The sequence below is a fragment of the Populus euphratica genome, unplaced genomic scaffold (assembly GCF_000495115.2).
Source record: "Populus euphratica unplaced genomic scaffold, PopEup_1.0 scaffold475.1, whole genome shotgun sequence".
Lineage (NCBI taxonomy): Eukaryota > Viridiplantae > Streptophyta > Magnoliopsida > Malpighiales > Salicaceae > Populus > Populus euphratica.
This window is the reverse complement of record NW_011500195.1, coordinates 145,758-158,065: the sequence shown is the minus strand read 5'-3', so window position 1 is coordinate 158,065 and position 12,308 is coordinate 145,758. Positions and strand designations below refer to the sequence as shown.

Genomic DNA, 12,308 nt, shown 5'->3' with positions numbered 1-12,308 from the left:
TTATGGCGTCCCGATTGACATATAAATTAAATTGAAGATATCTTTTATATTAATGAATAAAAATCTTTTGTATATAAATAAATATTTTTTAATGAAAAAGACACGAGAAGAAAGAGATACGCACGTACGTAGGCCTATTTTGGTCAATGCGAACATTCCAAAAATTAAAAAGTAGTAAAAGGGCTTAATTATATTTAGGAAGTTTTAATGCAATAGGTCTCTAACACGTCCATTAAGAAAACTTCAAGAATCCCTAGACTCTCTTCTTTACCTGTATAAATAAACCTCTCTTCCTTACCTCTCCAATATCTTCTTCTTTTCTATCGTTTTCCCACCTTTCAAGATCTCTCCTTCTTGCTCTCTACTCTCTAGCTAAGCTAAGCTTTGCTTTCCTCCATTGTTGCTCGTAAGTTTCTCCTTGTCGTCAACCTCTTCTTGGCTCGTGACACAGTCAATCAAGAAATTGATCACAAGAACAAGGTATGTGTATGGCCTTTCGCCTCCCTCCAAGCTACATGTTCGTTTCTTTATTATCTTTCTTGATCGATGAACGTTTATGTATGTGCATGTTAATCTCTTATTTAATGTGATTGAGATTTCGTCTTTTAATGCAAAAACCCTTTCCTTTTATGTTGTTTTTCACCTCCATGATTTTTTTTAATTAGATTAATTAAAACCTAAAAATAAATCACCCTAAAAATCCCACTTAAAAGTCCTCTAGGAACCAATAATTATTCTATGAACCAATTATTGTTTTTTAAAATTAGTTTTATTTTAAACTTTTCGCAAGAAAAACGCTGAAACGGTACAAAAATACAAAAAACAGTTGGTTTTCGGTTTCTTCACTCAACATAACGTAAAAGATCCTTTAAGCTCATTTTTCGTAAATGAATGGCATCTGGGCTGTCCACGTGTATCTCATTGGGCCCCATAAGTGGACTGGACATGGAAGCCCATTTGTCCGCCGAATGTACTTCAGAGCTGGAGTCCACAGTAGTTTCCAACTTATCTTGATCAAGGCTACAGCTGTATTGACACGTTTCACCCTGATGTGCGGACGTTGAACGTGTCGGGTTGGGATTGCAAGGCACACGACCCCTCCCCTTACTTGTGTTAAAGTGTCTGGTACTTTTGGGGAAAGTTGGAGGGTACAAACCCTAATAAAGAAAGGACAAGAGTACCTAAAAAACGGTTAAGAGCATGTTGTGATAGTGATGAGTTGTTTGGTGACATTACCAATGCTTGCTTCTCACTTGTCATGGACAATGCAATGGCTAGGCTTGTCCTAATTTTCTTATGATTTTGTTTGGTTTTTAAGGTTTCAAGCTCTAATGTTGTTTTGAATGTTTGTCATTTTGTGGGGTTTTTTTTTTATAATCTTTGATTGAATCAATTGTATTTTTTAAAAATAATTTGAGTTTAAAATCTATATATCTATCTATCAACTCATACATATGATTTAATATTACAATAAAAATGATCATAAACTCTATAAATACGTTAATGATATACAAAAATAAATATATAACTGATTATGTTATGTTGATTTAAAAAAAATAATAATTGAATGATAGATTGAAAATCCAATTATTTCACAAAAAATAAAATTAATTCAAGTAAGAATTATAAACTTACAATCACTGGACCATCTCTCCACTAACGAGATTTAGAACATCGAGTGCTTTCAATGTGTGTTTTGCATTATGGTAGCCCTTTCAGATGTTTTTTTAAAATGTCAGTTAAAAAAATATTTTTAATTATGATTTTAAAAAATATTAAAATTGATGTGAGATGATTTTTGCATGGAAAATAAAAAAACAAGTTATTTGCTTCTATAAAATCAAGGTTTAAAACACAATTATATATAAAATTAAGAGTAAAAACTAAATAAACTATTTTTTCTATATATTTGAACAAAAAACCAGACATCGATCTTAGTCTATGTTGAGTTATGCAATAAAATATAGGTTAGTGCTAAACTATTTCTGATCTCACAGCAACCAATAGAAGGTTTTTTTAAAATAAAAAATGTGTGAAACCAAGAGAAAGGTGGCCTTTATTTTATTCAAATGGCCCTTTAATCTCGCTTTGATTTGATCTAATTAGTATTGAAAAGGGAGACTATTTCCTGATCACTTAACCTGAAAGTCATTAATTAATTAATTAACTGATTAGCCCGTGAAAAGTGTCATTAGCAAGCACATCATGCTTCGCCTGCCTGAATGCCTTTCCACGTAATTAACTTAGTTATAAATTGCTTAAGCATGGTCTGTCTACTTTTTAATTTCTGCTGATCAAATTAATTAACTGTATTGATTTTCGTTGCAGCAGTTGCCATGTATTTTCCTCAAGACTTTGACACTTGGGGTCCATATGTTGTTGCCTGTCTGGTTCCTAGGGATTAATTTTTGTTCATTTATTTTGTCAAAACTGTGTCGACCTAGACGTGTCCATTGTTCAATAAAGAACCATTTCGCCTCCTCTCCCAAGTGATTGAGGCCTTTCTTTGTGTTATTTTCTGACCTAATTTTTCCTCCCAGCCTTGTCGTGTAATCTCTATTCACACCTTTGGTCACAAGAAGTCAATTTCCATTTACCTTTTGTTTTTTTCCCTTCCTTTTGCTATATAATTGTAGGCCATACTTGTTGACAAATAGGGACTTCATATGGGGTGCAAAGTGCTTAATTGAAGCAAAAGATGCAGATCACGCAATAAAGTACCGTTTGACATATATTCTGGTTGTATTGTGTTTTTGAAAGAAAAAAACATTAGCTTTAGATTTAGAAAAAAAAATCAATGTTTTTCAAAGAAAAAAACATTAGCTTTAGATTTAGAGAAAAAAAAAATCAATGTTTTTTAATAAAAGAATTTTAAAAAATAAATAAAAATATTATTTTAGTGTATTTTTAAAAATAAAATATTTTATAGAACAATATCCATCACACTATTAAATAGATCTAAAATATATGGTGTTCTAGGTTTTTTTAATCTACGGCTTGTTGTTGTTATATTATTTAAGTCATATATCTTTAAGTCAGTCTGTGGGTGTCTAAAGTGGTTTCTAGATTCAAATTAGGCGATGAAATGTGCTGTTCTTGTTTCTGGCCAGACGTGATGGATATAGTGCTTGCATGCCTACCATATATATGATATATATTTCGAGCTTTTTCAATGTAGTTTTGGGTGAATTATTAATATATAATTAACAACACATGTATCATTCTTTCTCTTTCGATGGGGTTGGTCGTGTCATGCCTTTGATAATTTAGGTGCGTTTTCTACATAAAATTAAGAAAGTTAGTGTCTGTCTCTATCCAATGGCAGGTGAAACTTGTTTCACATGGAATTCACTTTACCATGAGGAGATTTATCTTGGAAGTAATAATTCTGTTGTGGAACTACTTTTTCAAGTGTGTGGAAAATTAAAAGATGGATGCTTTTTTGGGAGCCTTTTATGAATGTTCCTTGAAAAAACACAAAAGTCTTGCTGAATGATCTTCCGATTGATTAACTACATCAAAGAACTTTAGAATTTCTAAAGTATGCTCGTGAAGATTTCACTTTTATCCCCAAATCAACCATATGAGACTTTACCCAATTTGATCAACAATGTCATTAATTAGTGAATATTCTAATTAGTCAAGTGGGAGTTAGAAGAGGCAAGATGGTAGTTAATTAGGAGAAACCAGCATTTCATTTTTCGTCTAATGTTTTTAAACAATTGAACACTCTCTCAAGTCATTATCAGCTGAATCGGCAGATTAAAAACCCTACTGCAACTTTTCGAGCCACCCATGCCACCTCTCTCCTTTTTTTACTATAATTAATCAAATTTCTTCCATTTTTTTTTCCTTGTAGTTTCTATATGTGCACTTTAGTTGAGGTAGGTCATAAAGTAACATTTACAAAGAGATTTCTTTTTCTATAAAATCCTAAGAGAGCCCACAAATTAATTTGCTTTATTGCACTTGTTGCTTGATGATTTTAGAAGAAAAATGCTTGATAGTGGCTTTCCATGATATATGAACCACAGCTTCGTGTATTGCTATATACTTTCAAGGGTGAAAATGAATATTCTAAAAGATATATTTTTGGAGACAAAACGAGGAATCATGAGATTATGAATTTGTTTGAAGTAAAGTTAGATTCCATTTTTACTTAGGTTAAAAATTAAGTAGCTGAGTCGAGCCAATATGAAGAATTTTTTTTTTGTTAACTCGATAGTTTTGACAAAGAGGGGAGATGAAAAACTTTTTATTTTATTGAAGCATATGCCTCGGCGACCTACTGCCAAATTGAATTCCCTAAACTTCTTCCTGGCTACTCAATGAAATCTTAAATATCTCAGACAAACTACACTTTAGGGTTTTTATGACACGAGTGATTGGGATCATTCTGAGTTTATTTTCTTACGAAGTCTAACATGTTAGATTATCACTTTCACGTAATGAAATAACAAGAGAAAGTATCCATACGATATACCATCTAAATTATCTATCAGGAGTCAAATTCAAGAATTCGATACACGCTATCTAGCAATCATCTATTGTATACGTGATTGCATCCATATAGTATATAGATTATGTACGTATTAGGTGATGTTTTGGGATTTGTCGAGCTACCCTGTTATGTTTTTATGATAAAGAAATCATTTTGTACTAATAAATGAATTTTAAAAGGGTTCCTCGAGAAGGGTCGCCAAGAATAGATCTTATTAGGCCAATGACAAAGTTGAAGGTAACGAACATAATTATGTATATGCATGGGGAGCTAGCTATCTCTTGTTTTGGGGGCTTGGATATAATTACATGTTGAACAGGATGCATGCCAAAAGAAATTTTTGAGCCATACTCCAGAACCCACACCTTATCAGTCATTGTCATTTTGGTACTATGCTTTGACAATGATATAAATTAGTATATGATCAAAATATAATTAATTTATAGAGTTCATTGCATGGTTGGGTCAATGTCATTGTTAATGCCCTTTGCCCATCTTTTAAAATTAATCACACTGTTTATTTTATTTCCTTTTTGTTATTGTTTATTTATATGTTTCCATGCTTTTTTCTCTTTATATAGTTTGATATAATGGTGGGAACTCAAGTGTTTGATTTGTTGGCTTCATTGTAGGTGCTTTAGAAGTTAGCCAGCTGAAGATCTCTAAGGCACTCAGCTAGCATACAAGTTAATTTTTCAGGTAAATCTAGCTATCTGGGATTAGAATTTCATTAAACTTTAGGCTTCTTGAATTTGTGTTTTCATATCGTTTTCTTCGATGTTCATTAAACTACTTTGCTTCTTAATTTGTGTTGTTAACATATAATCTTTTTTTTAATTCACAAACAGATATGTTTAAGAGAAATCTCGCGAAGTTCAACCAGGCCATGGGATTTCAGCGATCTTCCTATTGGCAAAAGGCGCAGCCTGGTAGTGATCTTTCTACAAAAGAGAGGCCATCAAATTCAAGTCACCCTGTAACCAATGAAGCTGTTTCTGATGATGCAAATTACAGTTCATGGATGGTAAGTCCTCTCATCAGTATTTTTTCGTTGCAATATAGTCAAACCTGTATCTAATTTCCTGCAAGCATCTGACCATAATATATACCACATTATTAGGTGGACCATCCTTCTGCATTAACCTCATTTGATCAGATGATGAAAGATGCAAAGGGGAAGAAGATCGTCGTGTTTTTAGACTATGACGGTACTCTCTCGCCGATTGTAAATGATCCTGACCGCGCTTTCATGTCTGATGAGGTGAGCACTCATGTCCATGCATGTGAATGTGGAGAAATTTTTTGATACATGGCCACACGCAACGCTTTCAACTAGAGTATCCAAGTTAAATCCACGTGTATATGAGAGAGAGAAGCACATGCTGAATGTATCGAAAAATTACATGAAAATAATGTGAACTGTGCAATTGATTGCTAAAGCAAGAAACTCATGAATCATTAAACTCACAATGTGCAGATGCGTGCAGCAGTTCGAGAAGTTGCAAAATACTTTCCAACTGCTATAATCAGTGGTAGAAGCAGAGATAAGGTAACGCATTCAGAATTTTTCTATTTGTTGGGTTTGTGGGGCAGTTTATGAGGCAGAGTTTGAGAATGTAGATGGTCTCTTTCGTGCAGGTGAAAGGATTTGTACAGTTGAATAATATATATTATGCTGGAAGCCATGGGATGGACATCATGGCACCACCTAGGCCTGGTAGGTCCAGTGATGGAAAATACCATACTGTTTCCCTTGACAGAAAGGTAAAAATGATGAATCCATCTCTCCTCTTTTTTGGTCATGCCACATGTTTTCTGCTATAAACCATGAGAATTAGTTAAGAAAGAACACATAGAAAATTCTCAATCATAGGATGGTTTTAAGAAAGAAGAAAGGACATGTTCTTAATTCCCTCTTAACTAATCACATTCTTTGTTCAATTTGGTAGGGCAATGATGCTGTCTTTCAACCTGCTCAGAAATTTTTGCCTGCAATTCAAAAGGTAAGTCAGATTCTTTATTTTGAAGGGCCATTTTTGGTCTTACCAGACACCAATTATACCTTGTTTCTCACTATGATTATGGCCATGGAGTAACACTTTCTCTGTGTACTTGTAATAGGTTTTGAAAGAACTGGAAGAGGCAATTATGAAAATACCAGGTGCCAGAGTAGAGAATAACAGATTTTGTGCCTCTGTACATTTTCGACAAGTTAGAGAGGAGGTAAAATCAAGACCTAAGCTCAAATCTTTTTGGTGTGGTTTCATTACAGCATCTTCATCACCACCACAACTATGGCATTATGAGTTTTTTCTTTCAGAAGAAAGGAATTTGAAAATACAACTTTTTTCTTCTTTTGAATCAGGATTATGGGATCTTAGAGGAGAAGGTGAAGTCCATACTTAAACACTATCCGGACTTCCGCTTGGGTTGGGGTAAAAAGGTATGCATAAATCTTTCAAGACTCTATCTATAGTTCTCGATATAACTAACAAGGCTAATTTTTCTGTAAATTCACATGAAGGTTATGGAAATACGACCATCAATAGAATGGGACAAAGGCAATGCCCTGGAATATTTACTCGATACTCTAGGGTTAGGTAACTGCACCGATGTTCTCCCACTTTACATTGGAGATGACATAACAGATGAAGATGCTTTCAAGGTATTGTTGCAGGAAAAATTTTAACTTTAGTTTGAGCCTGATCAAGAAATACTGCTACATGGAGTTGCTAAACTTGTTCTTATATCCAAACCATCGCAGGTAATTCAAAAGAGAGGCCAAGGGTGTCCGATCGTTGTCACTTCCAGTCCCAAGGATACTAGAGCCTCGTACTCCCTGTATGAACCATCAGAAGTGTTGACATTCTTGTTGCGGCTAGCAAGGTGGAGGAAATCCTCTAGTTCGAGTAGGTCAGTACTATCTCAGGTTTGGGGTGTGAGTGGTTGAAAACTTGAAGTTCAAACCAAGTATTAACACAACGCAGAGAATCTTAGGATAGAAATCAAGATGTGTTCATAAATACAGAGAGGGAAGCTAGGAGGAGGTTGAGGGGATATGAGCAGGAAACCAGTTGTTTCATCCATTGTATTTGTTGTTTTGTATGGTTTTATGCTTACCACTTGTAAACTAGAAATCAAGTATAATATAAATACAAAAATGTTTGCAGACTGCATCTTGACTGCCACAGATTGTTTTCTTGGATGTTGAGGTGTGGGTATATGAAATCCTGTGATGTTTTGGCAACTATGATGAAAGAAATGCCTAGCCAAAACCATTGAAACCTTGGCATCTCGTCTTCTGTTTCCGAAGTGCCACCATCTGTTGTTGATATCCTAGCATGTACCAAATCGAACACATAGTCTATCGTATTATTGTTATTTTATCTCAAAATATTCATCCTGAAATAATATCAATCATTCAATGTTTTAATTCACCCCCGTATCAATGATTGAATGTATTTGGAAAACGATAGACTATTTTGGGATGAATAGCTAAGAATATTGCTGAACTTATCTTTCTTTGTTATTAAAACTTCTTTTTATAAGGAATGTACAATGATATAGCTCATACAAATTCAAAGATTGCATACGTTAGTTAAGAGATAAAATTAGCCTAGTTGTACTCTATTTTATCTAAAATTAAATAGACAATATAAATTTAAGGTTCTAAAATTAAATAGACAATATAAATTTAAGTTCAAATTAAATTATTATTAAATAAATTTGCATAAAAATTAAATTTAAGAACATAATTATATTTTTAATAAGCTAATTTGATTTAATCATGTGCCAAAATAAAGTTAAATTATATTTAAGAATTAATTTAGATCCAATTGAAGGGTTTAATTAGGTACAAAGATTTAATTTTGTTAGGGGCTTAATTGGTGAAAAATTAAATTTGAGGGCCCAATTTGAACTTAGTTGAGAGAGTTGGAATTTTAAAAGATCAAATTTAATTTTTACCAAGTTAATTGATTGAAATCAGGGGTAAATTACAAAAAAAAAGAATTTTAGGATCAATTAGGGGCTAAATTGAAGAAATTCGTAGTCAATGATCATTTTGAAAAAGACACCGAACTCTGGAAACCCAATAGAAAGAAATCAAGGGTGAAATTAAAAAAAAATTAATGGTCAATTAAAGGTCAAATTGCATAAATTTGAAACCAAAGACCAATGTGAAAAAGATGCTAAAATTCAGGACAACAATTGAAGTTTATTGTGGGCTAAATTGCATAAAATTAAAAGTTTGAAGTCAATCAATGATATAATTGAGAGAAATAAGAAATTAAAAGACTAAATTGAACATTACCAAAACAACTCCGAACTACTTATAAGGCTAATTTTCATGAGCATTTAATACTTTATTTTTTCATTAAATTTGACAAAACTAGCATGAAAATAATCACTCAACATTTGACTACACCCTAATATAGTCTGTTATGGCCAATTGACACCACATCACTCGTGGCTCAGGCCCAAAAAAACCAACTCAGATAGCCTTCAACTGTTAGATTTGATAATTCATGGTAACCACTTTGAACCAATGGTTAGGATCTTCCAGGGTCGAATCAAGAGCCAAGATTCGACACCATAAAAGACAATATATCCCCCTTCTAACCTTGATAAATAAGGGTAAATTTCATGGCCTTAACGGGAAGAAATCGAAGGCCAAACTTGGAGAAAGCCAATATTTCCCCTAGTTTTTCTGCTATTATCATTTTGTTTTGTTTTCCCCTTTACCACCACTATGACCCAACAGTAGCAACCACCACATTGCCTAGCATCTTTTGTCCTTCCCAATAGCAGCAAGGGTGGCAACCCTCTCCTCAACTACTTTAACAGCTCTAGCATCAACCACACTAATAATAGCTCCAGCAATGTGAACAGCAACAGCACTAGCATTCAACCCCTCCACCAATACAGCTATCAACCTCTCGTCGAGTACCCAAACCAATAATTCATCTCCCCTACAGCAAGTAACCTCCCTCTTCTTCTTTTTCCATTCCCCTTTTCCCTGTAACTTGCAACCTTTTCAGCTACATGCAGAATGTCAACTTTAATTTATGTTCTACAAAATAATTAACTCTTGAAATGGGCTAGACCTGTTTTGGCCCAACTCATTTGATCAGGTCTGGTCCAATATAAAAGAGAGAGAAAACGAGAGAGAGAGAGAGAGGTCAAGTCTATGAGAGAGAGAGAGAGAGAGAGAGAGGTCAAGTCTATTGGGTCAATGTTAGCCCAACCTAGTTAGGTCTGACTTGACCCATATATTTAATAATAATATCATACTATTATTAAAATACCAAAAAAACAAAACAAAATCCAAAATAAAATTGAAAATCCCTTTTAAAAAGTTTTGTTTTTCCCTTGTATGTTTTTCTTAGAATTTTGAATAATATTGGGCTCTATATTTACATCGTAAGATACAGATTTGATATTAAAATACCTGATTTCCTTCAAAATATTTTAAAAAAATTAAAAATTCAAAAACAAATCTCAAATATTTTAAACTAATTTCCTCTTTCAAAAAAACAAAAAAAAAATATTTTATTTTCATGTATATAGTCAAATTCTAGAAGTTTTCCAAGCATACTTTTTATAACAAATAATTAAAAAATAATTGTATTTTTCTCATGTTTTAAAAATGAAAAAATAAAATGAAATAAAATAGATATCATAATTAATTTATGATTATCCATTAAGATTTGATCAAAATATCAAAAACCCTTCATCAATCATTTTCTTCATTTTACATTATGGTTTAGATATAGACTTTAATATTCAGGGTGTAAAACTACGTAATAAAGTATACCTTCAGATTGGGTGTTTGGCTATGCGACAGCTACTACTTTTTTTTTTCAAACTCAGTAATATAGTGTTTGGTTATAAATAGTGGTTGTATAGGTTTAACTGAAGCAATTTTTTCATACTTTTTCTTGTTGTGTCTTTGTACAATAGAAAACAAACATTCCACTGTTCACATGAACAATAGAGTCACTCTCCATTATTCCAGCCACTGTTCCGATGTCCCAAGTCCAATCCAAAGTTAAATGCATTGAACTGGGTCTGACCTGGTTTAAAAAATAAACTTTTTTATTTTTGTAATTGTTTTTTATTTGAAGAAGATCACTTAATGACGTAGCATTTGCAGAATTTAATCATAATCTTAATTTTATTCTTGCCAGGTTGGACCTGGTTAAAAAAATTTAATATTTATTTTATTTTTAATTGTGTTTTATTAAAAAAATTAGAAGAAGATCGCTTGATGACATAGTACTTGAAGAATTTGATTGTAACGGCAATTTTATTCTTAATAAGATTTTACCTGATGTTGTTACGCACTTAAAAAACCATAAAAAAAAAAATAGTCCTTATTGGATAGATTTTTAAAAAACCATAAAAAAATATAGTCCTTGTTGGATAGATTTTTTACGTTATGAAATTGCACATAGTTTAATGCAACAATAAAAAAAATATTTGATATCAACATTGTTTATTTTATGATGTAATAACAGTAGTTAAATCTATAATATTTAAATTAAAAACCATCAATATTAATAAATAATTTTTTAAATTATTCTATAACCTTAATTTGGAAAAAATTCTTTTAATCAAACACATTAAATAACTTTTTGTTCAACCTCAATTTTAACCAAACATATATTTGTTTCAAACTAGGTTCAACTAAAAGTACTTTTTATAGAATAAATTTTTTTCAAACCACAACCACAACAGTTACCACAATACCAACTACACTCTAAAGATATAAAGTGTAAAAAAAATAAGATGCTAAAATTTAAAATTTAGAATGGTTAGGTTTTCACCCAATAAGATAAAGACTTTGTCACGAAAAAAAACCTTAGAAAAAAACTAACAAATAGAAACTTAACCTAGAAAAACAATCAAACAACAATGCAGCTTACCTTATGTAGGCACTAAGAGGTGATATGTCTTTCCCTTGCACAACCAATCCCTTACTCAAACTCTCGCAAATTATAGGTTTTCTAGTAACCTTAATACTAGGTGCTGACTCCTGAACCTTAATCATAATTTTATGATTAGACTTTAAACCCTCTTTTCACACTTCTCTAAAGGCAGGTCCACTATTCTCGACATCGGGTATGCCATTACAGTTTCAAAAAATCCAAGTCCAAGCTAGGTCTTGGATTGGCAGGTCAATAAGTTAACATATCAAATTGATTCGAGTCTAATAACTATATTTATTAAAAATGCATACACTAGTAAAATGTTTTTAATGATTAAACCATTAATTTTGAGTTTAATATATTTTAAATTATTTTATTCAAATTCAATAATATAATTTTATCCACACTTAAAAACCACCAAGGACTATACATCACTTTTAAATAAGCAATTTACAACTCTAGATCCCCACAAATAATAATTTAGGCTACTCAAGTTCTATGACTTTGTTTGTTTGGTATTTTAACACAGGCATATTTATTAAATTCATTTCAAGAGTTGATTTGGTCAAATGATAGGATCGAGAGTCACAAGTGATAGGGTCAACTCTAGTCAGCCAGAAAAAATAAAATAAAAAATATTATATTTGATATTTTAATATCCAATGTGAAAAAGTTAAGAAACAATTCATATGAATGTAGGTTGTATATAATTACCTCACATTACAAATTTAAGAAACAATCTATTTGGACTTATTCAAAAAATAAAAAGAGAAAAATATTCATAAATTAGTTTTACATTTTTAGGACTTATTCAAAAATTAAAAAAAAAGTAGTGTCTTACTTCGGTTATGTTGAATCACTCAAATTACAGTTGACCT

General features: G+C 32.0%; 1 protein-coding gene across 1 annotated transcript; it reads left to right on the top strand.

Annotated features, from left to right (window-relative positions):
* The first annotated feature begins 272 nt into the window (after positions 1-272).
* On the top strand, positions 273-7,573 carry LOC105111773 (probable trehalose-phosphate phosphatase 4). The gene is made up of 11 exons (XM_011007224.1): positions 273-480; positions 5,134-5,200; positions 5,350-5,525; positions 5,622-5,762; positions 5,979-6,050; positions 6,140-6,265; positions 6,451-6,504; positions 6,623-6,724; positions 6,867-6,944; positions 7,026-7,166; positions 7,266-7,573. Exons 3-11 carry the CDS (start codon positions 5,352-5,354, stop codon positions 7,449-7,451), a joined length of 1,074 nt encoding a protein of 357 aa, XP_011005526.1. The 5' UTR covers positions 273-480; positions 5,134-5,200; positions 5,350-5,351; the 3' UTR covers positions 7,452-7,573.
* The last annotated feature ends 4,735 nt before the right edge of the window (positions 7,574-12,308 follow it).